This window comes from Blennius ocellaris (genome assembly GCF_963422515.1).
Source record: "Blennius ocellaris genome assembly, chromosome: 24".
Taxonomy (NCBI): domain Eukaryota; kingdom Metazoa; phylum Chordata; class Actinopteri; order Blenniiformes; family Blenniidae; genus Blennius; species Blennius ocellaris.
The window spans coordinates 1044409-1070187 of NC_137673.1; the positions used below are offsets into that span (position 1 = coordinate 1044409).

Sequence of the window (25779 nt, forward strand, 5' to 3'; positions counted from 1 at the left end):
ATGTTTGATAAACATTTAAAATGTGTATGTGGCTTGAAAACTACATGGTGTAAACGGGACATTAAATCCTCCCTCTTGGAGTTTGAAGGTGAAAGGTTCTATTTAAGCGACCCCCCCCCCCCCACTGTCACGAACTCCTCCCGTTCACACGGCCCGGCCCGGAGCTGGGATTCTCCACGGTCCCTGCTGCTGAGCTCGGCTCTGGAAAAGCCACACATGGTGGGAATTATGGAATAATGCTGCGTCAGGAATGTTCCCACGATGGCCGGTGGGATCTGACGGAGGTCCTGCTGGCTGGGGGGGGTTATTGGTAATGTAACACACACATACAGAGTTAAGTAAGGTTTTGGACCCGGTCCTGTTCTGTGAGCTCTCTGGGTCGGGGGGGGGGGGGGGGGGGGGGGCATCATTATCGAGGCTCTGATCAGATTAGAGGCAGAAATCTCACTTCTCATTTACACGGATGCGTTGTGATAATCTCTCAGGGGTCAAGCTGACAAATCCAACGCGACAGGAACCCTCCCCGTGGGTCCGAAAGGCCACTTCAGCACCAGAACCAGGGGCGGATCACAATCTCCTGGCTGCCGGCGGGGAAGCCCGGGCGGCACGTGGGTCACAATAATCAGGAACCACTAGAGAGTGGAGATCAGCGGAGCGGAGACAGATTAGCAAGCTACTCCGCCACTAACTTAACCCAGAGCCCGGCTGAACGCAGGCCTGCGCTCCCTCACGCAGAGCTGCCGGGTATTAGTCAATGAGATTTGGCAAGAGGCCGTCACACACGAGCACACGCACTATTTTGTGAGATTAAGCTTTGCAGGTTTGAGTAACTGTCAAGGGATTCTCTGGCAAAAAATGAAAAAAATGTGTCATTCCACTTTGAGCACAGCAGTTTTTCTCTTGCAGTTGTAGGTCACTGCAGCTCCACTGCAGATTCCTCCAGCGTCCTACATGAACTCTGATGTAAAAAAGAGGGAGAAATGGAGCCGCCTGCCAGAAAACACAGCAGCTGAGGCCGAAAAGGTGGAACTTACAGACGCTGGCGGGGGACGAGGAAAATGACCTCAGTGTTTCCAGGCCGTCACTTTACACATGACGTTATATATGTTCCTCTGCTCCATATGCTTCAGCCTCATCAATCCATACTCCCCCCGGCTGCAGTCTGCAGACGTCTCTCTCGCTGCTCACAACAACGTTCATGATCACACTTTAGAGCCGTGCTGAAAGATGTGAGGGGGAAAGGAGGCTACAGTGCATATTTAATAGAAAAACACAACTTTTCCAGCCCAGATTGGGCGCAGTGGGGCTTCAGCTGAACGCAGGAACACTTGAAATAGTGGGAATGCTTCAATAATGCTCCTGTTTTTACCTTTAGCATGTATTGTATTGCGTTATGTCACTTTCTTCAACTTTAAATAGCAAAAACTATGTGTCTTCTGATTTTTTTTTATAGCTCTGCAGTCAAAGAACTACTTTGTGGGGCTTCAAGTGAACTCCAAGTCAACATTTTAAAGCATTTGCGTGTTCATTATTACAGTGTAACCCAGTCCCACTGCAGCAATACACACAAGCGTGACACTGCAAACACGGTGTGATCTCGACTTCCACCCCTGAAGGAAACGCCACCAGAGAGCGGCTGGGTCAGGTTGTGTCATAACGCTGTTGTCCTTCAATGTTTCCCAAGTGGTGAATAAAACTGAACCCTCAGTAGATTTCAGTGGAACATAACCCAGAGGTCAAAGGTCAGAAGGCAACAGTAGAAGCTCCTCCAAACAGAGGCATGTCACAGTGGGGTGACGGGAAACGGTTTCATTTGTTTGAATTAGTGTGTTTCTCCCGAAAACCTCATCGCTGTGGGCTATCGTGAGCCGACGGAAGGTAAACAAACACACACACACACTGCTGTTATGGTTTCATGAGAACACAGTGAACTCTGACGCAGAGGAAACACGGCGAGCTGCAAGGCCGACGTCGGAGGAGCGGCCATTTCATTAAAGTAAAATAGTGCACATGAAAGCAGCCCTGAGGAAGGAATAAATCCACTTTCCTCCTCCATGTGTAATCGTCACCGCAGACAGATCATACATCACCCCGAGTCCATAATATATTTTCTCTCCAGCAGCCAGAGAGCATGTGTGTGTTTCCTCTGAGTGGGCACTTTGTGTTCTCCACGCTCGGCCCTGAAACTCTCCTTCCTGCCCGAAGCGTCTGCCAGTCAAAGAGCTTTTATCCAGAGTTCGTCCACACAGACAAACCACCGCATCCGTCAGCCGTCACATGAGCGGCGTGGTGGAGCGTCCACTGGCTCGTAAGGCAACAAAACACCATAAATCACCCGTTCCCTCCACCTCTCCGATACCTGATGCCGCTGCTGGAATTTCAGGGACCGATTCCCACTGGGATGAGATTCCTCTTCCCCGCATCACGTTGAAGACGACTGTCCAACTTTGTGAAGCGGCAGACACAAAGCCAGGCCTCCAGGCCTCCAGGCAGCTAGGGTTAGTCTCAGGTGTTGATGTGTGGACTGCATGATTATCTATGTGGGGAGTGACGATCACAAAAGACCCCCCCCCGTTTCCTGTCACGTGCTGCTTTGCCTCAGACATGAATGAAGCAGGCCATCTGCAGCAGGACGGCGGTGAGAAGCAGCCACCTGCCATTGTCAGAGCCAACCTGATTAATAGCTGCATAAGCTGCTTAAACAAACCGCGCAGTCGGAGAGGTGATGACAAAAAGGACAATCAACGGATGAAACACGCGAGAGGCAAGAACATGCATGGTGGCAGATTAGATGAAATGTTAGAAAATGGGCCCCAGAAGAAGTGAGCGGAGATAAAGAGCGACAGGATCACCTGACGGTGTGATTAACCACGGCGGTGACATTTTGTTTGTCTTCAGTTCCAAGCATGAGCAGAGTAGATGGGCCGGACGCAGAGCAGAGCAGAGAGGCCGCAGTGGAGCTGCACAGTCAGCACATAGCAGAGAAGTTACTGAAGAAACAACGTGAACTCAGCGCAGCGAGAGCATGAAAACATGGAGGCTGACAACAGAGCAGGAAAACGACCTCAGAGGAGAGAGAAGAAGAAACGTGACCGTTGATGAGATACTGCTGGTATCCAGGCCCAAGCATGTTCATCACAGTTATTAAGCAAAAAAAGAAATAAATACATCAAGCGACCAATCTATTGTATTGATGGGAAACTGTCAAATGCTTGAAGATCATCAGAGAAACCCTGAAAGGCAGAATATGTGAAGTAATACGACACCATTTCTGAGTGACGTTATCTAAAAATGTCATTTCCCTACAAGTGTGTGAGTCCCTGCAGCGCTGACCCAGCTATTAATGTCTTCACTCCGCTTTCACCCACTGGCATGGATACGAGCGCCGACATGGCGAAGACGTGATTGTAGGTCATCCTGACGTCTCTCTGCAGAGCGGTGGATATTTCCTCGTGTGGCTGATTACACCTGCTGGAGGAGGAGGAGGAGGAGGAAGATGCCCTCCTTCTGCCTGCTCCCATCAGATGTGCAGGAGTTCAGGCTGCGTGAGTGACGGCCAACAACCCAACAGCTTTCTGATGGCGAGGAATCAGATGGAGTCGTCACAAAGGGGTAAAAAGCACCGACTTCCAGCTATTGAGGGCAGCGACATGAGGCTCTGAGGACAAATGAAAAGGCCAAACGGAAGCGCGGCTCCCGACCTGATAGAGGGAAGGCTTTCCCCGCTGCAGGCCGCCTGGTCAGCCATTTGTCTTTGTTTGCAAACGGCAGAAGCAGCTGCCATCAAAGGTCAGCAAAATGTTAGCAGAACAAGGCCCCATAGAGGCCGGGACCACGTGACCCCGGCAAGGAGCGGCGCGCCCGCCTGGAACCGAGCCACAATGACCCCGCCATCGTCCGTCACACACAATATCTCAGGACATCTCGTCTGGCATCAAGGAGCTGCTGCAGCGGTGGGAACATCAGCCCCCCCCCCCCGGCACTCCGTCAGGGTGCGTTTGAAGTGCCACCCTCCGGCCCCGCCCACACCCCCGGCTGGAACCCAACCCGGGTAACCCTACACTCGCCGTCATCACCATCAAACCCCCTCCACCCCCCGCAGGCTCATCTTTGGTGCCTTTGTGCGAGGGGATCCTGGTGCCCGGGGACGTGGGTGGGAGTCGGAGACGGGGGCCCCGCAATTCGCCCGACAGGGCGAACAAAGTGCCGACGGACGGACGGACCGGCGCTCCAACTAAGAATAGCTCTCAGATCCACGGTCTTCAAAACACACCGTCTCTGGAGATCATTCCTCAAGCCTCAGATTCCTCTGACAACTGCTTTTTCCATCTAATCAGCTGCGTCCCGGGGAAAATCAGGATGGAGGGAGGAAAATACAACACGGAGGAGAAACGCATGTTTCTGGTGACATGTGGGGAGTACAGCCAATACATGGCCTTCCCTCTCCCCCCGGCTCACGTTTCAATCCTCCAGAAAGAAACCCAGTGTACAAATCTCTAACATATGGTCTGAAAACAGGAGCAGAGGAACGACACGCTACTCTCAAACACATGTTTCACCTCCTCGGCCACAAACTGAAGTCGTGACTGAGCGTTTTTTACTGGCTGTAACTTTGGGACCATTAAATCTACCAAGGAAATGTCTTGTGTGATCTCATAACGGGAAGCTGCCGCTTGTCTCCCGATGTGTTTTTCATCAAAATTCCTCTTTTAGAGGCTATAAATTTGATGCGAATGGCATTCAAACGTGGACTTCTCCGAGAGCAAACACATGATCCTGTTGGTTTCCAGCCGCCAAAGAGCCGAACCCAACGGTTCACGCAACAGAGCGGCTCATAATGAAGTTTAAAACCGTCCAGAGCTGCGTTTCCCTCCCAGATCTGCTCTGTCGTCCACAACGGGAGTGAAATGTGAGTCCGGCTGCTGGCTGTCCGTCCCTCTCCGGGACGTCTGTCTGAGGACGAGCAGCCAGAAGGTCGCCGCTTATTTTCAACACATTAACTCCACTGTAAGCGAGCCGCTCGTATCGCCGCTGCGCAGAATAATGAGCTCAACTGCTTTGTTGATGCAAACCAAGCGTGCCTTAAGGACACAGACGGTCTGTTATAAAGCCCCTGTGGGGGACAAAGGACGGCCAAGTGGCTCTTTTCTTCAGGAGGGGGAGAAAACCTTTGTATATATTCCTGCGTCTGCCGCCCAGCGGAACAGGTACATTCGGGAACGTCGCCCCCTGGCCTCAGGAGGGCAAACGCCACACAAAACATGTATATAAACTCATGTGGCGGCCAGCCGGCCGGAGGCACGGCCAGCCTGTGGACGGCCTTTGAACCCGGCGGTCATTATCTTTCCACCGTTAACTTCTAAAGGAAAGGCCACAGGAAACTCCTCCGCCTTTTGAAGCTTCCTCATGCTCAGGATGTATTGATCATGAAATGTGATTCACACCTAGAACCAGAAACAACTCGCTCAACATCCTGTCCACGCGTTCACAATGTCATGGAAACATTAGTGAAAGTCGAATCAATTAAATGAAATCCAAGGTCAAATGGGCAGATATGAAACCATGACTTGCTAAAATATGGACCTTCAACAACCGTCAGCTACTGTTTATTGATATAAACCAGTGAGACAAACTATCCCAGCATTTAGAACGGACTCTGAAGGCACGGAACAGGATGCTAAACTAGCTAAAACTGGTTAACATCGCCGTTTAAAAACTTGCCTGGAATTTATCAAATATCAACCTCGACCAGAAAACTCTCTTGTAGCTGAATGAAACTCAAGATGAATCATGTGCAAATAACAAACAACACGTATGTAAACTGTATACCTGCAACAAACATCAACAACATGGCGAGGCACGGTGGAGGCAGCATCATACTTTAGCTTTGAGGGGTTCCTCATGGCTCCGTCCCAGGACCTCTTATATCTACATCTATATGCTCCGATCATGAACTTCACAACAGCTCCCATCATAACTATACAAACGACACGCCGGCTAAAACCTGCAATAACCGTCAATCTTCAGCAAAGTTCAACAAATAGCTTCTGTCGTTCACCAGGTTTCTTTATAAAATGTGCCTCATTTGGACCAATCAGAAAGCAGATCTGCTGATAGGTGGTGGAAATGACAAGATCTGGGCCCGGTACCGCCTGAACTAGCGATTTATAATACATGATACATGATATATATTATTTTTAACAACGGGAAAGGGGGTTTAAACAGAGTTCATCCGCAGAAACAAGAATTAAGGAGAAGTTATTACAGCAGTTATTACAGTTTGATGTTATCACAGGTCAGTTTCAAGACTAAATCATGAAGCTTCTTTTCTCTTAATATTTCACAAGGTTTGTAGACTTGCATGCCACTGTCTTTACGGGGTTTTGCTAAAAGAGAATCTGTGGACGACTTCAGGGGAATATTGTAGCACTGAAGAGCATCTTGTGTTTCTGAGTTCTATAGAGCCGCTATGCCATCGTTGTACATTAGGTGGCAGTGTTGAGTCACTAAAGCGCTCGTTAGTCTTCTGCTTAACTTTCAGTATTTTAGACACTTGTTTTTTGGTTGATGGTTGTTCGGGCTGCGGATTACTGCTTATTGACTCAACACACCATCTAGTGGCGCAAACTTGTCCTGCAGGAATAAACTTAGACGCTGTCTTGTCTAATTTGCTTATTATTTGAGTTTATTTGAGTCTTACATGTTGCGTCTTTGAATGTGTGTGTCTGGTTGGGGGGGGGGGGGGGGGGTCACTGGTCAGCAGGATGTATGAGGTCCAGTCTGCAGCCAACAAAGGGACAGAAGACAGTGACCAGAGGCTGCAGTGAGGATGCGTGTGGTCCACTTCTCGTCATAATGCACCTTGCAGGATGCAGACCACATACAATGAGGGATTTAAAGAGCAGGATATATAAACAGAAGTGCGACAATACTGCGATCGGCCATTACCGGGAGCGGATCGCCTCCCCCTGCTGAACAGGGTGGAGACTGGCTCCACATCTCCGTTCAGCTGGATGCAGAGGAGGAGAAAATCACTAACACACGACAGACTGACGGGGCGAGGCTTTGGCATCAAGGGGAAGAAAAAAGGGAAAAAAAACACGAAAAAACCCCAACAACAACAAATCCACGCAAACAATGCGCTCACGCTCAATTCGTCCGCCGCACCGTGGAAAGACGCGGCGCTTTTCCCAGTCGGCCCCAAAACGCGCACACCCTTTCTGCCCCGAGACAAGGGACCGTTCAATGGCCGCACAGGGGGGGGCGACACACCAACACACACCCCGCAGGAGACAATCACACCGTTATACACCCCGCACAAGCCCACAGTCACGCATAAATCGGGTTTTTGGAGGAGCGTTTCCCGAGGACGCCGCGTAAAGGGCGCATGAGGAGTGACAACAAACATCCACGACGCGCGGCTCACGTCTTCCTCCGGGAGCCGGGTTCCGATCAGTAGGGGGGGAAAGGAGGTGACAATAGATTTAAACACATAAGATTTGGAAATGAAAATCCACTTACAGAGAAATGGGATCGACAAAGAGGCTCTTCTCTTCTGTTCTCCTATAAATATCCCTGCGCCCCGGGGCGGATGAAGGAACGGGAAAACCTCCTGGGGAAACTGGGAATTGTGTCTTATAAGCTGGAATCTATCTGCTGGGTGTCCTCATGTCTCCGCACGTTGATCCACGGTCCGGATCCCTGTGCCATTCTTCTGACCGGGGCTGCGGGAGCTGCGGGAGACACGCGCGAGGCTCCGCCGCTTCCTGTCCAGCCCAGGATCCCGCGCTGCCTTCATGGACCCCCGTAAACCGCGCTGCCCGGAGGAGACGAGTCCCCGAACGGGGACAAAACGAGACCAACTGTCCACTTTGGACGTCTCGGGGGGGCTTTAACGGGATGCAAAGTCACTGCGTGCGTTAAAGTATCAAACACACGCATCAGTTTGTTCTACAGCGTCTCACAAACAAACAAGTCTAAACAATTTCTGAGGGACGTGAACGCATCATCAGCATCTACACTTAATATTGCGATATTTAAATCCCCCTTTTTTAAACTCTTTATCTCTTTATAATATTTCATCCTTATCTTATCCAAACAAGTTTGGATTATTTTGCCTTATAATTGTTCTGCAAGGTTGTTCCAAAGTCATTACACGTTTCCCAGTTTAACCATAATACTACTACTATTACTACGGCCCCTACTACTAATACTACTACTACAGCTGCTTATAATAATAATAATAATAATAATAATAATAATAATGATAATGATAATAATAATTAGATTCTTGTCGCCGCTCACCTAAAACGACCTGCAGAGATAAATGGGGCATGTTCCAGATTAGGAGATTATTGTCATCCATATGGACACATGGCATTACTCACCCATCAAGCCCCTCCTCCATTTATTCCCCCGTTAGAATTACAGACAGCCTTTTTCAACAAATACATAATCCCTGCCTCCAAATCCCATGAATTTGTCACCATGTGTTGCCACACAAACTCAACATTTTCACCTCTTTAGTGGCCTCTAATCCCTATGGGGGGTGGATGGTGGTGGTGGTGGTGGTGGTGGTGTTGGGGGGGGGGGGGGGGGGGGGGGGGGGAGTCAAACAAAACATGAAAGAAGTCAAACAAAACATTAAACCAGAATAACGAAATATATGAATATTTTGGGAGCTAAGAGACTACTGTGTGAGAAGAAGTAACACGTTGAACAGTAAATGCTTTGCTGCCACCTACTGGATGAAAAAGTGCCTTACTGTATGGTCTTACTGTATGGTCTTACTGCATGGTCTTACTGTATGGTCTGTCTGTATGGTCTGTCTGTATGGTCTGTCTGTATGGTCTGTCTGTAGCCTGATGTGTGTCTGTGCTGCTTGTCAGAATGCTCAGTGCCCTGAAGCATCACGGGACACGAGGTGAATGACCTGCTGGTCAACCCCACAAATGACCAGAGTTATTGAAGAAGAAACTAAACAGGCAGCTGATTGTTTCTAAATTGCATTTTAAACTCACACATTTTGACGGCGCCAGAAAGAAAACTAAAAATATCAGTGTAACGTAGATTTAAATAAAGGAAATTTGATAGAAATTCACAGTATTAAAGCTCATAAATCCTCAAAGGGTTTTCCTACAGAGTTATTATGGGAGAGATTGTTTTTTAACACATAAGATATATGAATGAATTATCTTATATCTTCATTATATTGGAAAATAGTGACCAAAATCCTCCATATTTCACAATTTGTAGCTGAAATGTTAATGCATTTCTGTAAGATTGTCCCACTATCTTACAATTAAAGTTATATGCGACAAACAAGACGTTCTAGATGAAGTGGATGTTTGAGAGGTTCTGCAGTGTGTGAATATAAATTGCTAGAATTACTGACACAGCAGATTATAGCAACTAAAACACGCAACTTCATCAGAAAAACAAGATTGTGTTCACGAGTGGAAAAACCGTGTGGAAAAGGGAAACGCAGGAGTGACTCAACATGTTCGTGTCAAATTCACAGAAAAACAGTGAAAGGATGTGTTTTGATGAAGCCAATTTGAGCGAAGTGACGTCGACTTACAGGCAGAAAGGTGACAAACAAGGGTGGAGGGTGGAAAGTTGAGCAGAGGAGGCGTTCTCTGCCACAGGATGTCCTCTGCTCTTCAGTCAGCACGAGGCTGGAGGCTGTCAGAGACGCGGCGGCCGGAGCAGCCGAGGTGGGGAAGCTTCTGGAAGGGCTGGGGGTCACGCTGGAGGTCATGAGGCTCTGCTGGCTGCTGGCCGTCGTCCTCGGCGCCGGCCAGTCGTCTCCGAGCTCCGGGGAACGCCACGGTAAGACGGACATCTTCTTCAGCTGCAGGTTCCTCCTGGTTGGTTCCACGATGTGCTGCAGCTGCTGGGATCCTCCTCCACTGGGTTTAACAACTTCCTTTAACGGCCGCACACTTTTCACTCTTCTCATTCCCGGTCATGCAATAATATATAAATAATGTAGAGGATGTGGTGAGTGAAAGCATCTAATGGAGGGAATGTTTGCATCGCTGAGGGGATTTTGATTCAACTGCGTGTAGCTTCTCTTTTGGTTGAGGCAGAAGATAAAACATAACAGAAACACTGGACCAGCAGGTTCGAGGCGGCGCTGACTCATGTGTGCCACTGGCATGGAATAGCTCTTCTTTTTCATGAGTTTGACTGAAATGTGCTCAAAGTCGCTGAAATCAAAGATTTCCATGTGGGGGTGGAGCTGCCATGAGCTGGGACAGCAAATGCAAATTAAATGACCGACAGACACATTTCAAGTACGCTGGCGTTGCAACAACAGAAGCCAACCTGGACGATCCCCGTCTCTGCAGGCTGCAGCCGCTCGGCGCTCGTCCCGTGTCCCAACGTGACCGGAGACATCCTGAGGTTCAAGCTCTTCCAGGACCAGCGGCCGATCTGCAGCTACACCTTCGGGCTGGAGGAGGAGGAGGAGGCTCCTCCACCCGAACCCCGCTGCAACCACTCCCACGTCACGCCGCAACGCAGCGAGGAGGGAACGCTGGCCGGCTTCAGGGTGACGGCGTCCAGCAGCTGGGAGACCTACCGCTGTGAGGCCACCGTCACCTACCCCCCCCCCCTGAAGAGCGTCCAGAGTGACCTCCTGATGCTGGTGCTAGTGGACGGTAAACACCACGTCACCCTTGGCTTTCTCATTGAAGGTGTGTGTGAGTGTGTGAGTGTGAACGCTCCCCGGGTCTTCCAGGACACCAGTGTGGGGGCAGCCAGGGTGGACCTGGGGGGGCCGAGGACGAGCCTGGAAGGAGCCAGAGGACGCTCTGGGTGTGGATCACGGCCGTGGCACTGCTCAGCACCTACAGTCTGGCCATCACCGTCCTGGCCGGGGTCCACTGGGTGAGACCAGCCCCCCCCCCACTGAGTCCAGTACTACTGATCACACCGTCTTCATGTGTCCCCCGCAGGTGAAGCTGAGGAGGACGGAGCTCCAGAGTGACTACATGAACACCAGACCGCGAGTCCAACGAGCCCCCAACAGGAAGAAGAAGGGCATCCAGAACCCCCCCCCTCGACACTTCTGACCCCCCCCCGGCTCCAATCCTCCTCCTCAACGCTGCAGCTGCTTGTTTCTTCTACACGTCTGTCTGTGTGAAAGAAAGAAATACAAACCCACAGACAGTGTGTAGCCCCCCCCCCCCTCCCCCCACCACCACAGAGAACCCCTGGCTTTGTGGTTGAAAGTGCTCGGGGGACTAAACCACATTAAAATCTCCGTTCAGCAGGCGAATCAGAGTTAATCTACAGTGATCACACATTAACACCTTGTTCTGATTATTATTTCTAAGAAAAGAGAGAAAACAGGAAACGCTGCTCTGTTTCCTGTCCTCCTCCTCCTCTTCTTTTTTTAATTCCCCTCCTTCTGCAGACGCAGCTGCTTCAAACAGCCTCCACCTTTTCCTTGCACTTTCTGCAAACTGACACTCAACCACAAAGCTTTGCATAGATGAAGATGAAGATTTCACTCCCCTGGTGACTGAAATCCAAAACAACTTTCTGCCAAGAGTCACGTTTATATTTCAGCTTTAATCAGTGGATGCTTTTTTTTTTTCCTTCAATAAATTCCTCTCCAAACTTTCTACTGTAGGATTAATTCGGTGTTTTCCTCCCCGTTTCTTCACTCTGAGTGCATTAAATAAGCCGTCCCGGTGAACGGTGAACCGTCGGCCTTCAACATCCTGCCGGTTCGGCTTCAGCCCGTCTTTCTGACCTGAGGTGTTCTGGGAAGATCCGCTCCCTGAGGAAATCAGTCCTCTGCTCCTCAGAAACCGACTGCAGCTCCTGCTCCGACACCTGGGGAGAAGTAAAACAAAAAACAAGATTTAGATTCATTCCACTTCATCATTCCAGCCACATCGTCGTTTCAATGAGACTTGAATTTAAATCATCATGAAGTCAAGCAGACGTTGTGGAAGTGCTTGATCACAATTTACATTCCTACAAAATACACCTTTGCTTTTAATTATAGCAAATGAAAAGTAACAGATTTAAACAGGACTTATATATATACAGAGGTCAATAAACATTTCTTTTTTTTAACCCCAAATTCCACTTAAGGTAAACAAGTTACCCACAAACTATAAACAAAACTTAAAGCAGAAAAATTATAGATAAGTAAAGAAAAAATACAAAAAACAACAACACATAAATACATTATTAATAGAAGAGAAGAGAAGAGAAGAGAATAGAAGAGAAGAGAAGAGAAGAGAAGAGAATAAAATGTCATTTAATTACATTTAATAGAATAGAATAGAATAGAATAGAATAGAAAAAGAAATAATGATCATAATGAGTATATAAAGAGACAAATAATAAGACACAAAAATACAAATATAAAAAATGTAATGGAAATGAGGGAGCAAAATAAAGCAAAATAAGACAAAGCTAAACGTGCGTCATTACTCACCAGCACAGGCCGGTACCCCAGGACCTCCAGGTGGCGGATCTTCAGAGCCAGAGGCCCTCGGGGGTTGGACGAGCCGAAACAGAACTTGGATGGAGCCGCGTGAATAACTGCAATTCTGGGACACACAAAAATCAAAAGTTGAACGCAGATCCAGTGAAAGTGTGACGACATGAGGGTGGACCAACTATCTGCAGCCTGAAAAATGAGGAAATGTGGGTTTATTATTTCCAGACATGAAGCAAAGTTTCCCACTGACAGAGAATCATAACGTCATTAAACCTTTTCAATGTTCAGGTTTTCATTTCAGTCTGAACTTAATAAAAGTTCTTATAGGTTTCTTTCTAATCTATTTTAATCCATGTTTTTCACATGACGAGGTTTGTAATTCTAAGTCGCCACTCGGTGACCTCACAGGAACTGGAAACAGACGACAGCATATATTTAAAATTCACATCAACATCTCTGAAACTCTGAAACACACGTCTCCCTTTTCAGAATAAATGAGCAAATTAAAGATTTCAAACTTAAACATGTTTGGTTTAATTTGCTTGAGCGTGATTGGAAGAGAAAAGTCTGGTAAAAACAAAAAGCTGGAACTGAATCGACTCAAATTTAAACTCTTTATTCGACATTTTCATCTATTTGGCCAAACCTTTCTTCATTTCACTCGTTACTGCTTATTATATGTGTTCATTGTAAAAGAAGTATTAATAAAACTGACATTCAGATTTCAATATTTGACAGGAAGTAACTACAGATTTAACCACAGAATACAAAAAGCCAACAATTAGAATAATCTGTTTCTATTTCATTTAATTTTTTTATATCGTTTGTTAGAAACTTTATAGGTAAATTTCAAACCTGATGCTTGAGAAAAAATAATAATATAAGTAAATCCTTCCCACCAAACAAATTGTTATCATATAGTCTTTACAATGACATCAAATTATACAAGTGTGGTTTAAAGAGTTCATCTTAGAATAATTAGTGAATATTTGATTGTTTATTTAGGAAAAAAGTAAAAATATGAATGTGTGAAGGTTTAATAGGAGTTTTATTGAGATGGACGTTTTGCATCCGAACACTTTTTTCACCAAGACGATCTTTAATCTTTTAACCACAGCACAATGACAATGAGAAGGCGGAGCTACTCTCTGTGAGTCACAGAAAACCAGAACTTCCTCTCCTGCCTTCACGTTTCACTCCCACTCCTCCACGTCTGCTGCTCGTCGACCACAGAGCTGAACGCTTACCTCTGGCTGCTCTCTGCTGGCGGCCTGCGCTCTGCCCCGTCAGCCCCGCCCACAGGCCTGGTTATCACGGCGTCTAAATCCACAAGCGGGTCGTCATGAGGATCAGGGTGGAGCGGCGATTCACACACTGGAGCTTGATCCTTACCGATGAGGTAGACGTCCTCCTCCACCACCGCGTGCTGCAGCGTGACGTGATCCCGACCCTCCAGCAGGCGCTGCAGGCCCTCCAGGAGCCACGGGTGGAGGGACGACCTGGAGGGCGAGGGGACGTCCAGGACAGACGAGGGGAAGGTCAGCGGCTGAGGGAGAGGAGGGCGGTCGAGGCGGAGACACAGATCTACAGTGTGAAGCATCCTCTCCCTGCTCTTCAGCAGCCTGGAGCCTGTGGGAGTCAGGAGAGAGCGAGTCGGGGTCAGAAGGGTTAAAGCAGTGAGGCAGGAGGAGGTGGGATCAGGTCTGACCTGTGAGCTGCTGCAGGCTGCTGCCCTGCAGGAGCTTCTCCAGTGGCGCCGAGGGGAAGTGGCCCAGCAGGCAGAAGAAGTAAACCGACTTGAGCAGAGCAAAGGCAGACATCCTGGGCAGGTAGGAGTCCAGAGCCCGGCTCAGGCCGTCCAGGAAGCTGCTCCAGCGGGACAACAAACATCACACCGTCACCGCCAGCACTTTAACTCCTTCACTCTTCCTCCTGATCGTCTAAACACAGAGGAAACATGTTTTCTCCCGCCTCTGCCTCCAGCGTTAGAAATCTATTTTCTGCATTCTTTGCTTTTCCACGTTTGGTTCGCTGCACTGACTGTCTCACTGTGTCCAGCATGAACAAACAACCGAGGCCAAGAGGACGTCACCAGGTTCCTAAAGCTAAAAGCTGCTCCCCACTGTGGAATCGGAATTAGTGGCGCTGAAAAGAAGTTCATCTGTTTAAGGAGGAATTTTCATGTATATTTGAAGCTCGAGCTTCCTAAAGTAACAACATCTGCATTCAGTCAGTGACTCACGGCTGCCGCTGGCGCCGCAGGTCGTGGTTGAGAGAGGAGAAGACCTTGAGGACGCAGAGGACGTCTTTCAGCGTCAGCATGTCTGGGTCGGCGATCACTTTGTCGGCGTAAGCGTCCATGACGGCGGTGGGACAGAAGGCCAGGCTCTCGAACACAGACAGGAGAAGGAGCAGCTGAACGGAAAGAAGAGTTCCAGTATCAGCAGGGAAGGAAAAAATTTAATCAGTGTTCAGATCATGAAGGACAAAGCTGGTGTGTCTCTGGACCTGTTTGTTGGTCCAGATGTCCATCGTGGAGGCGATGTAGTCCGAGACGGCCGTGAGCAGGTGGAAGTCTCTGTGGAGCAGCTCCTTGTAGGCTTGAAGCAGCTTCAGCAATCTGCTGAACGGGATCCCATGCAGGTTCTCTACCAGGCGGAAAATATTCAAAGGTCTTATTTATGGACGAATCAAGCAGAGAAAAGGAAGCTGAACCTGGAAGTCCACTGAGGAGGCTGAAGAGAACTAACAGTACCTGATATTTTTCTGCTGCACACGTCCAATAGAGGCTTAGAGTAGAAGCCCATGGTGACCAAGGTGGAGATCATGCACTGAGCGTTGGGAACGCTGAACTGCTCCGTCATCGATAAGGCCTTTTTCTGGAAACGTTTGGAAAAGATAACGTTCGCAGCTAAAATCAAGTGATCAGACACTGCATAGAACTCTGGTATTACCAAGACAGGCGACGGCCAGAAATCAAGGGTTATAAACAAACCTCGAGTTTCCATTTGAGCTCTTTGGGAGCATCTTTTCCCAGCAGGCGCATAATGGTCTGCAGCGTCACCACGTTCTTGATCCCCGACAGTCGCTCCTCCACCACCAGCCTAGAATAAAGCAAACGCCGCCGTCGTCCTTTCAAGTCTCAATAAGTAACTCTACGGTTTTAAAATGCGTCCCCATAAGAATTACCTCATGCCAGCTTTCATTGCATCAACGTTGGGACTGTCTTCCATATGTTCCAGACAGGAGGCTAAGATGGACAGACACTTCTCATCGAAGTCGTTTAATTTCTCCTGTGAATGGACGATGGAACACAGTCAGTGTAAACAACACACACACAATTCAGGTAATGTCAACTGGTGACTGTTTTGTCCGTCGACCTGCACGGTTCGTAGAGATGTCTGGATGACCCGGCTCCTCTGGGGAACGCCCAGATTCACCATACTCAGGAGGGTGTAAGCCATGTCCTCGTGGCGCATCAGACTGAAAGACCTCATGGCCTTTTGCAGAAGCTCGTCGAAGGCAGGATGCTCGAACATGAGCTGGAGCTCGTATCGCCGCTGGTCCTCGGACATCTTCTTGGCCACGACCCACATGTGCATCAGGCTGCTGCTGACCTCCCGGCTGGTTGGCGAGTACAGACGGGTGAGGTCCAGCACGTCTGACGGGGAGCCGCAGCGCAGCAGGTGCTTCAGGAAGGGAGACTGCCACTGTCTCTGCTCCGTGACGGCATTATTCTCCACGTCCGTCTCCTTCGGCTCATCAGTGACGTTCCTCTCCTGCGAGTAGAACCTCGCAGAACTGACAAGACACCAAGCCTCCCGTCTGTGGCTCTGCTTCTGGATGTGTGTGAGCTTCTGACGTGCTGAAGGTGTGAATGTTGATGTGGACACCAGGAGGCTGAGCTGCTGGTGAACAGGCCTGCAGAGGCGCACACTCCTTCTGATCACCTCCTCCGCCGCCCAGACAGACATGTTGCTTTGGCAGGAGGTTTACAGGAGAGAACTCCAACAGACAGCAAATAAAAGTGAAGAAAACCTCTGTTACCTGTGTGATACTTCCACTTGGTGGTAATAGCCACACATACTAATTCGTATTAATTGTATTTGAAGATAAAACTGTAAACATATCTGAATAATTGATAGTTATTACAATAAACTCCAACAAGGTCAACTATCCTCCAAGCTAAAAACACAGGCTAGTCCCCGTTAGCTCACTGCTAATACTATTATTTCTCGTCATTACTGAACCTCACCACCAAATAACACATTGTACTCGTCCGCCCGTGTAAACCCGGAGTCAACAGGTCATCCAGAGAGACGGTATCCCGTAAAAAGGAGAAATAAATTCAAAAACAGTCCGTGTTAGCTTCCCCGCACGCTGTTTACAGCGTGTGCGTCGCTGTATTATGTCCCCCGTGCAACACGGACACAAAAAAATCATTACAAGTTTAGCGATTTTATTTAATCCTGCAAAAGTATTTTTCCGTTTTATACGTTACTCTTGTGCACAAAGGTGCAAAATTATTGTGTTGGGAGTCCGGGGGGGGGGGGGGGGGGGGGGGGGGGGGTTGGGGGGCAACGCCACCGTCACCATAGCAACCATATGACAGCGCCGACCAAACTACTTCCTGTCCAGCATTTCCCACAATCCCTTGCGGTCCCTGCACTATTATTTTTCTACTTAGACATTGCTCTCCTTTGAGAGGACAAAGTAGATCGAAGTAGCGGCAGGCACACAAAATCCCCTCCAGTTACTCGAATACAATCTAATGGGGGATATTTTGAGGTCGTCTCGAGAAGTACACGGACCCATTTCGTTAGAGCTCATCTTGTCTCCTAGCAACCGACACTTCCTGTGAATAATGGCAAAATTCACGCTCGCTGGTAAAATAAAATCTATTCGTTGATTTAATTCTGAAATCCAGCGTTGAGAGTAAATCAGATTTATTTCCCCACTGCAGGTAAAGCGGACTGTCCTTACTTTGCCAAAGCGGAACTTTTAGCAGATGCTCTGCAGAGATGTCTGCCAGACTTCAGAGTCCACAAGATCTCTGTCCTGCCAGAGAACTGGACGGTAATGCTTTTTTTTGTCCCTTAACAAATATTGCTTTTCTCCCTTTGTCTGACTGCGTCTATACGTCTGTTAGGAATGGCTGGAGGCCACGTGTGAGAGAAGAGGCTGGAAACATGAACACTCTCCTCTGGTGTGGAGGGACCTGGTGGTCCAAGGGGGCAAGGCCATGCTCTTGGGGGGCTTCAGTGACTTTCTGGAGCACTGCCAGGTGAGCAACTATATGATGATGGAATTAAAGTCCCTTCACGGCGCCTTTAACCGGCGGCTGTGCAGGAATACTACGGGATCGCCTCAGACATGCCCACAGACTTGATGCTGAGCGTCGCCACTGAGAACCTGCAGGCCAAACGGAAGCAGGCGGCCGAGGAGCAACGCCGTGTCGGCCTCATTCAGCCCTTTCACATCTGGATCAGTGGGTGGGTCCATCTTACCGACCGTTAGAGACTGGAAGGAAACAACAAACTACTAAACTGGCTGCCGTCTTCCCAGTGCTCTCAGCCCAACCTGCCACACACTGATTCCCAGGCTGCTCTCTGCCGAGACCTTCCCCCAGGCTTCTGTCATCAGCCTCCATCTGCTGGACCTCGAGGGCACAGAGGAGGATTTGGAAGCCCTGAGGGTGGACACTCAGGACCTGGCCCTCGGGACGCTCCATCAGGTACCATAAACTGCACCCCTGTGGTGTTTAAGCTGGGAAAAATAAAAAGAGAGCAACTGATCAAAAGTTTTTCCGCAGGTGACGATTCACACCAACGTGGAGCGAGCGTTCAGAGACGCCGACGTCGTCCTCCTCCTGGACGACGGAGCGGCCGATGGGGACGGGAGGGACGGAGTGACGAGGACGTCGGAGCGGTACAGAGAGTACGGCCGACTGATCGACTCCAGAGCGCAGAGGAACGTGAAGGTGATCGTGTCCGGCGACTCCCTCGTCAACCTGCGGTGCTCGCTGCTGCTGGACTGCGCTGCCTCCATTGACAGCCGGCAATTTATCGCCGTGGCAACACAGCTGGAGAACGAAGCCAAGGCCATCCTTGCTAAGCAGCTGAGAGTGAAGGCTTCAGGTATCCCACAGAAATCCTGGGACTGGAGTTTATTTAGCGTTACGGACTTTTCCAACGTGTACTTGGTCTCCAGATGTTACAGATGTCATCGTGTGGGGAAACATCAGTGGCCTTTTCTACATTGACCTGCAGATGGCGAAGGTTTTCAACTATGAAGGGGCGATAAGAGGACCTCCGTTCTTCTCCCAGCCGGTGCTGAAGGTTCTTCACGACCGGTGAGACGCTCAGACTTAAACATGTCGACGGTCGTCTGGCACTTCGATAAACAAACGCGATAAGATCCCGTCACATTACAACACAGCTCAGCTGTGCAAACACTCATTTCACAATGTGTCTGACCCACAAATTCCTCCCGCCCTCCTGCAGGAAATGGCTGGAAACGGATCTTCAACACCTGGCAGGTTGTCAGCGAGGAGCCGTGACGGCGAGGACGGGCCGGGCGGCCGGCATGGCGGCGGCCAACGGCGTCCTCAGCGTCCTGAGGGCGTGGAACGGCGTCGGAGGTTCACGTGAGGTCACGTCTGCAGGCGTACTGTGTTCAGGTGAGGAGACGCGAGACCAGACGCTCCCGCTGGATCCAGAATCCGGCCGCTGACGACGCTCGTCGACTTGCAGGACACTACAACGTCCCGGAGGGCGTCGTCCTCTCGGCGCCGGTCGTCTTCAGAGAGGGGACATGCTGCGTCGTGGACGACCTGACGGTCCCAGACGAGCTGGAGGACAAACTTCAGCTTTCAGTCCAGCAGCTGCTGCAGGTAATAACAGAACTAGCAGCTTTAACCGAACCTAGAAATACTTCTAATATTGAAATGTGGGGACAAAGACGGTGTTTCTGTTCTTTTCCCAGGAAAAAGAGCTGGCGGAGGGAAGCAATTGACTCCAAACATTAAAAAAGGATTTTCCAGTTAATATCTGTATGTTCATGATTCATTTATACAACATTAAAATATTTGAGCAAAAGCAAACTTTCTCAAAACATGTTCTCTGCACCACAACAAGGAACCTCAAGGTTTCAATGTGAAGGTTATTAAGGCTCAAGATGAAACCTCCTGAATGAAAAGACTTTTATTAGATTATTATTGATTATTAGGAATTAATGGGCCCAATATCCAAGTCTGTTCGATCCATCAGTCAGACGGTCCTTCACGAACAGAACACGGTTGAAATAATCAAAGTTTACACTCCGTTTGCTTCAGTTTGTTCTTTTATTCTCTTACGTTCACATGTGAAGTCGTTGCACTTTTCTTCTTCGGGAAACTCGGTTACAGTTTTTTTTTTTAAAGACGTAAAAGATCAAACTGAGTAATTTATGGAAAAAGGAGAAATTAGAAAATATATTCCTTTTTTTAAAATTGTACAGTTCAGTAAGTGCCTTTTTTGTATTTATATATATATATTTATAGTTTAAGAAGCAGTATTTTAAGCAAAAACACACAACTACCATAGACGAACTAGTCTGTTAATGTCCTTCCTCAGATCCGACGTCGTCACTCGGACACATCAACAGTGACTCCCTCAGCAGCGCAACATCACATATCAACGGGCTTGTTTGACCTGAAACATTCAAAGGTTCTTTTCCCCTCACCAATTGTGCAGAACGTTGTCAGTCGACAAGGAGAGCTTGAACAGGGTGCCGATTTTACATGCAGAATATACACTTTTCTACACTATTATACACAAGGAGGCGTCGACTGAAGGGAAAGAAAGGAGGTTAGTACAAATACAGTTGCACGACGACGGGGTGGGAAAACGGACACGTGTTCTGCCATGTTGGACCGACTTCACGCCGCTGAAGATCCACCCCTGAGATCTGAGCGCTGCGAGCAACAACATTTACCCTCCTGCGCCTGGACGGCGGCGCCACGCCCCCTGATAGTGACCTCACACACACACACAGCGATGGCGGGGAACACATGCGTGACGCGCAGCATGCACGGACCGGTCGGGGAATATACACACCGAGGGACGATGTACAAATCTAACAAGTCTGTCGCAGATCAACAGCTTCGTTTAAATGTGGAGATGATCAAGTTGACCAAAACGAGCTTTTCTCCCAGAGTTCCCAGTGGTTCCAGTAATTTAGTCTCGAGGCCACAAGTGAGTGGAAGTCAAACCTCAGAGGCGACGTTTATTCAATAACTGAAACTCCCATACATACGATCACTAAACCGACTTTCCAAACCCCCTCAGCTTTAACTTCTGTTAAATTAAATAACTTATAACATATTAGTAACAGAATCCGACGTCTCGGCTCTTTGCAGCAGCTTCTACATAAACGTCTGAACAGGAAACGAGACGAGCGGCGAAGGGGAACAAACGTTTTGTTCCCCTTCGCCGCTCTGCTCCAGCGGAACCAGAACGCCGAGCCGAGTGGAAACTTCCAGTTAAACTGTCCTCATGTGTGAATGTCACCTGACCGGAGCTGATCACCCTCCACCACCGGAGGTATGGGTGTTCTCCCACTCTACCTTCCCCCAGAACCAGGACCCCGTGGCTACTTTCAAATAAAACAAAAAACAACAACCTTCCTCTTCAAAGAGGCTTTTAACTCCCAGGATTTTCTTTAAATTTGTGTTTTAACTCTGTACTTTGAGGTTTTTCTAATGAACAGTGCTTTAAAAATAAAATGTATTGTTGTTCATTACAAATCAAAACGCTTGCATGATGGCGGGGGTGGTGGAGGAGGGGGGACAGGGGGGGGGGGCGGCTACGACTGTGGTGGATGCAGGTGAGAAGACGCGTCAGAAGCTCCGCCCCCCTCCTGTCTGTCCAGCTCCTCGTCCGCCTGCTCCAGTTCACTTTGGTCCAAAAGCTCAAAGTCCTCGTCCTCGGTGGGAACCAGTGTGTCGTCGGGGAAGTCCTCGCTGGCGCCGCTCTCCGTGGTGACGGCCTCGTCCGGGCCGAGCGGGTCCATCATGGTGGCTGTAGTGTCGGCGGCGGGCGGGGCTGCGTCGGCGTGGTCCAGCGCGCCCGGCGGGATGTCGGTGGGGAGGAAGTCGTCGAGCGCCGGCTCCTCGCCGGAGCGCAGCAGGGCGAACAGCGTGTTCTGCACCACGGTGGAGATGGCCGTGCTCACGATCTCCTCGCTCAGGGCCTCCAGGGACCGCTGTGCACCCTGGGTAACCGCCGCTTCCTTCTCACGCCCCTCCGCCGCCTCCACCGCCACGCCGGGGCCGGGCGGCGCGGCGTCCTCGCCCCCCGGCGGCCGGCCGTGTCCGTTAAAGTGCGTGTTGACGAAGTGGAGCGGCGAGGCCAGGTGCTGGATCAGCAGGCTGGTGGGGCTCAGAGGCTCCGCCTCCAACGCGGCGCCCGCCTGGCCGCCATCCGCCTGGCCGGGGCCGCGCGGCGGGAAGTGAAGCAGGCTCTGCTCGATGGACGGGAACTCCTCCACGGAGGGGAAGTCGGGCAGGTCGCGCAGGAAGGGATCCTCCGGGTCGCTGTGGAGACTCTGCTGGTCCAGGTCTGCAGGACAAACCAGGACTGTGAACAGGCACAACACTTTGTCACATCTGGAAACTACAATATCATGAAGCAGAAGAAGAAGAATTAAAAGAAGAAGAAGAATTTAAATAATTAAAAGAAGAAGAAGAAGATCTAGCAGGAGGACAAAACAACAATAACAACCGAAAACTATATAAAAAAAAAAAAAACATTGGCAACTGATGAAAAAGAACAAAAAAAGATGAAAAAACATCAAAAAAAGAAAAGAAAATAAAACAAGAATAGAATAGAATAGTGATGAGCGGACTGAACTACAATTGAATGTGTCGATTAGAAAACATCCTGGAGTAGAACAGATCACAACAACAACTTGAGTCAGAATATTCCAGAATGAGATAATAAAACAAAACCGTCCAGACTGTTGGACTACAGTAGAATCAATGCCAGCAGAGTGTGACTGACCTTCGGAGACGTCGGTGAGCTGAGGCGTCGTGGCTCTGGACACCGAGAAGCCGCCGCTCTCCAGGATGGACGCCTCCTCGTCCGACAGCTCGGAGTCCGTGATGGCCATGGCCAGGGCCGTCGTCTTCACGTCCACCTGGACACACCGGGGGGACACTTTGCAATCACAAGTCTGGATTTCTACCTCATCAAACCCTTTTTTACCTCCTGGAATCAAAGTGCCAGCTGTTCTTTTGTTAAAAAAATTTAATACAAAACCTGTTTAATAGCTGCACCATTTTCACAAACGTCACAAGACGTATTGAGGCTGGATGCCTGGTCGGTGAGAGAAACAAGGGGGCGCTACAGAAGAAAACACTTTCATTTCTTTTTCATTTTTAAAAAAAAATCATCTGCAACAAAAAACTTAAAAGAATCTTAAAACTTGACTCCCTCGTCTGGACCAACGTCACACGACTGATAACCTGATAAAACATCTGGAGGTCACGTGTGACAACACACACCTCGTACTGACGCCCACACACACTCAAACCTGTGTGTGTGTGTGTGTGTGTGTGTGTGTGTGTGTGTGTGTACCGTTGGAGCGAAGCAGGACAGCTCCTCCTCACTCTCACTCTCGGTTTCAGCTCGCGGCTCGTCGCCTTCCTCCACCTCCTTCTTCACCTCTGCAACACAAACACACACTCAACACGCCTCCTCCAGGTTTCCTGAACTCCTCGCCACGTTCCCCCGGCCTCGACACTCACTCCTCTTGTCGTGCTTGCGGTGCTCCGTGTCTCCCTTCATGCTGTAGTCCAGCTTCATGAGGATGGGCTCCAGGCCGGTGTACATCCTCTGGATCAGCTCGTGGTACACCACCAGCGGCCACAGCAGCACGCTCAGCACTGCAGGGGGTCGGGAAGAGCACACGCCGTGAGCGGGCTGGCCACGGGGCGGCGGCGTGGCCGGCGCTACAGGGCGGAGACTCGCCTATGATGTAGGAGATCATGATCCCGGGGACGTAGTGTCCCAGCAGGGCCAGGGCGGAGCAGCTGCTGCACATCATCACGCAGAACTGGAAAGCAGAGAGACGTTAGCGGAGGAGGAGGACGACGAGACGGACGTCCCGCGGGCCGCGCGGCGCCGCACCTTTCCGTGGTTCTGGCGTTTGTACTGCAGCGCCTCCTGCAGGTAGAGGCAGCAGGCCAGGTAGCCCTCGGCCAGGTGGTGGCTGAGCTCCGGGATGCTGAGCAGCCGCTGCTCGCCGCCCAGAGACTCACTGCGGGACAGAGAAGACGGGGACAACGGGTGGCGTGAGACCAGCAACGCTCTTATGACGTCACCGAGGTGGAGGGGGGGGGGGGGGGGGGGGGTTTGGACGCGACACACACCTTTGAGCAGGACGAGGTTCCACGTGTTCCACTGCAGGAGAGAAAAGCGAGAGAATTGGCAGAGGATCAGGAAACTTTGTGAACCGGTCGGGATTTCTCTGTATTTCTCTTTAATCAAGCTCAGAATCTACAAGAATCCTGTGTTTTTAATATATAAACAGACGAGTTGAAGGCATTTATAAATCACACAGGATAATGTGGGACAACGTGACTCAATAAGAGGAGAAGAATGTCAGTTAAAGTCACACATTGGTGACTTTTCTCATTCTTCACTACGACTCATGGAAAGTTTAAACTCCTGAGGACGGGGACACCAACCAGCTCAGTGACAGGTTTTTCCAGAACAAGCCCTTCCTCTCTCCCCCAGTTGGAGCCCCAGCGTGAAGCCGCTGGGTCGTCTTTGAAATGGGCCATGAATGTGGTCACGCCTGATTTTGGAAGCACCGATTTAGATTTAGACACGTATGATGAAGCAGCAAGGCGACATAAGACCAGAACACGAGTGAGAACAAACCGCCTGCAGGAAGAACCAAACATGAACGGCCCGTTTGAGCCGTCGTCCCAAGTAATGCAGCTCCACGGTTTTAATATTTGCATGTAATTCACAACACTTTATCTTGGGATCGTCCCTGATGGTATGAATGCAAACGATGCAGCAAGTTTAAAAAAACACCTCACAAAACACTGGCTCCAGAAAAACCCCTACCACAGCTTTATTTCTCAGCACGGTGGAGCAGCTGCAGACTCTGGAACAAACATTCCAGGATTTAGATAAACGATGGAGGGAACAGTGTCTGCACCTGGCCACTGAAACGGACGTAAATCAACTACAACCGCCTAATATTTACATTTGATTCATTTCAAGATCTTTATTTTGCTTTGTGTGGTTTTATTTCTGTGTAAATGTCCTTTTTTGTGGGAAAACATTTACACTGTTCCTCGTTGCTTTAGGAGGGAAAAGTTATGATGAGTTATAAATAAAAAAAAGTGGTAAAGAAGATGGAAGGATGGATAAAAAAGAAAAAGGTGAGAGGGAGAAGATGCAGAGAAAGGTGGAGGTGGAGGAGGAGGAGGCCGGGGCTCACCGGTGATGACGGGCAGGCCGGGCTTCCACCTCTCCAGCAGCATGAGCCCCAGCAGGGACAGGCTGAGCAGGAACAGCGGCCTCAGGGAGGTGGAGGACAGCAGCCTGGGGGGGGGACACCGAGGCTCGGGTCACTGACAGACAGGTAGAACCGGTACTTTCTATGTAAAGAATCTGCAGCGACACCGCGGGTTTAGCGCAACGATCGGTTCCCGGACATCCGCCGTGACGCGCGGCCCCCCCGGCAGGACGTCCCCCGCACGAGGCTGCGGCCGGGATTAGCTAACTTATCCCGACGTCCGGGCCGAGGCGTCCGGGCCGACACGGAGCGACGAGCCGCCGAGAGGCGGAGCAGCCGCGTGCCTCACCAGAACAGGGTGTTGAGCGTCAGGGCCACGGAGATGCTGTGCAGCGGCCTCTCCCACACCAGCAGCCGCTGCAGCCGCAGCAGCGGGCTCTCGTACTGCGACAGCCAAGCCTGGAGCCGCTCCCGCAGGCGCACCAGCTCCGGGCAGTCGTCCCCTCCGCTCGGCTCCGAGGGCCCCGCGGGGAACAGGTCCTCCAGGCCGACCGAGGACGAGCCCACCGAGGGCCGTCTTCCGCTCTCCCCTCCGCTCGCCATGTTTCCTCCACTTTGTTGTGTTGTGTCGGAGATCACGGGGTTTAAGGAGAGACGGCCGCCAAGCTCCGCGGATTGGGGGCAGGGAGCACTTCCGCTCTGGGCCTTCAAAATAAAACTAGATTCACCGCTTCATTCTGGACAGACTGCGCCTATTTATCGATATGGAAGATGAAAATACACAATAATACTCGATGAGT

The 25779-nt window shown here is 49.9% G+C and overlaps 5 protein-coding genes across 6 annotated transcripts in view; 2 read left to right on the forward strand and 3 right to left on the reverse strand.

The window, feature by feature from the left end:
* The window catches only part of raph1b (Ras association (RalGDS/AF-6) and pleckstrin homology domains 1b), a 32833-nt gene extending 25135 nt beyond the window's left edge, over positions 1–7698 (reverse strand). Inside the window, exon 1 of the mRNA XM_080519907.1 lies at positions 7522–7698. The gene's annotated coding sequence lies outside the window, so the exon portion shown is untranslated. The remainder of the gene's footprint in view (positions 1–7521) is intronic.
* LOC308147765 (uncharacterized protein) lies at positions 262–11100 on the forward strand (the record flags this gene model as incomplete). The annotated part of the gene is made up of 8 exons (XM_080520094.1): positions 262–268; positions 486–608; positions 2899–3003; positions 4103–4404; positions 9648–9831; positions 10353–10664; positions 10745–10893; positions 10962–11100. 8 exons carry the CDS (start codon positions 262–264, stop codon positions 11076–11078), a joined length of 1299 nt encoding a protein of 432 aa, XP_080376220.1. The 3' UTR covers positions 11079–11100.
* Positions 11101–11710: 610 nt separating this feature from the next.
* Positions 11711–16778, reverse strand: fastkd2 (FAST kinase domains 2). Its single transcript, XM_080519495.1, has 11 exons — positions 15847–16778; positions 15656–15759; positions 15462–15570; positions 15222–15345; positions 14975–15114; positions 14709–14881; positions 14175–14332; positions 13859–14095; positions 13714–13786; positions 12461–12575; positions 11711–11847 (listed from the first exon to the last, which is right to left on the reverse strand). Exons 1-11 carry the CDS (start codon positions 16438–16440, stop codon positions 11725–11727), a joined length of 1950 nt encoding a protein of 649 aa, XP_080375621.1. The 5' UTR covers positions 16441–16778; the 3' UTR covers positions 11711–11724.
* A 552-nt stretch (positions 16779–17330) lies between these two features.
* On the forward strand, positions 17331–19480 carry mdh1b (malate dehydrogenase 1B, NAD (soluble); the record flags this gene model as incomplete). The annotated part of the gene is made up of 10 exons (XM_080520095.1): positions 17331–17352; positions 17430–17542; positions 17616–17750; positions 17816–17958; positions 18032–18200; positions 18279–18603; positions 18677–18818; positions 18970–19112; positions 19219–19358; positions 19451–19480. 10 exons carry the CDS (start codon positions 17331–17333, stop codon positions 19478–19480), a joined length of 1362 nt encoding a protein of 453 aa, XP_080376221.1.
* A 120-nt stretch (positions 19481–19600) lies between these two features.
* On the reverse strand, positions 19601–25606 carry retreg2 (reticulophagy regulator family member 2). 2 transcript variants are annotated; one of them, XM_080519559.1, is made up of 9 exons: positions 25329–25606; positions 24962–25065; positions 23877–23907; positions 23635–23764; positions 23476–23560; positions 23253–23390; positions 23083–23171; positions 22507–22642; positions 19601–22065 (listed from the first exon to the last, which is right to left on the reverse strand). In XM_080519559.1, exons 1-9 carry the CDS (start codon positions 25580–25582, stop codon positions 21311–21313), a joined length of 1722 nt encoding a protein of 573 aa, XP_080375685.1. In that variant the 5' UTR covers positions 25583–25606; the 3' UTR covers positions 19601–21310. The 2 variants fall into 2 exon arrangements, with proteins under 2 accessions (XP_080375685.1, XP_080375684.1); XM_080519558.1 differs by having other exon boundaries at positions 19601–22083.
* Positions 25607–25779: the final 173 nt, after the last annotated feature.

What these genes read in the sequence shown, in the direction of transcription:
- fastkd2 (XM_080519495.1), bottom strand. Translation starts at nt 16,440, where the DNA reads ATGTCTGTCTGGGCGGCGGAGGAGGTGATCAGAAGGAGTGTGCGCCTC. An exon ending in GCAATGAAAGCTGGCATGAG is followed by an intron (nt 15,571 to 15,655) that starts GTAATTCTTATG and finishes GCTTTATTCTAG; the next exon opens with GCTGGTGGTGGAGGAGCGAC. An exon ending in AGCTCAAATGGAAACTCGAG is followed by an intron (nt 15,346 to 15,461) that starts GTTTGTTTATAA and finishes AAACGTTTCCAG; the next exon opens with AAAAAGGCCTTATCGATGAC.
- retreg2 (XM_080519558.1), bottom strand. Translation starts at nt 25,582, where the DNA reads ATGGCGAGCGGAGGGGAGAGCGGAAGACGGCCCTCGGTGGGCTCGTCC. An exon ending in ACGCTCAACACCCTGTTCTG is followed by an intron (nt 25,066 to 25,328) that starts GTGAGGCACGCG and finishes TCCCCCCCCCAG; the next exon opens with GCTGCTGTCCTCCACCTCCC. An exon ending in CCGCAAGCACGACAAGAGGA is followed by an intron (nt 23,172 to 23,252) that starts GTGAGTGTCGAG and finishes TTTGTGTTGCAG; the next exon opens with AGGTGAAGAAGGAGGTGGAG.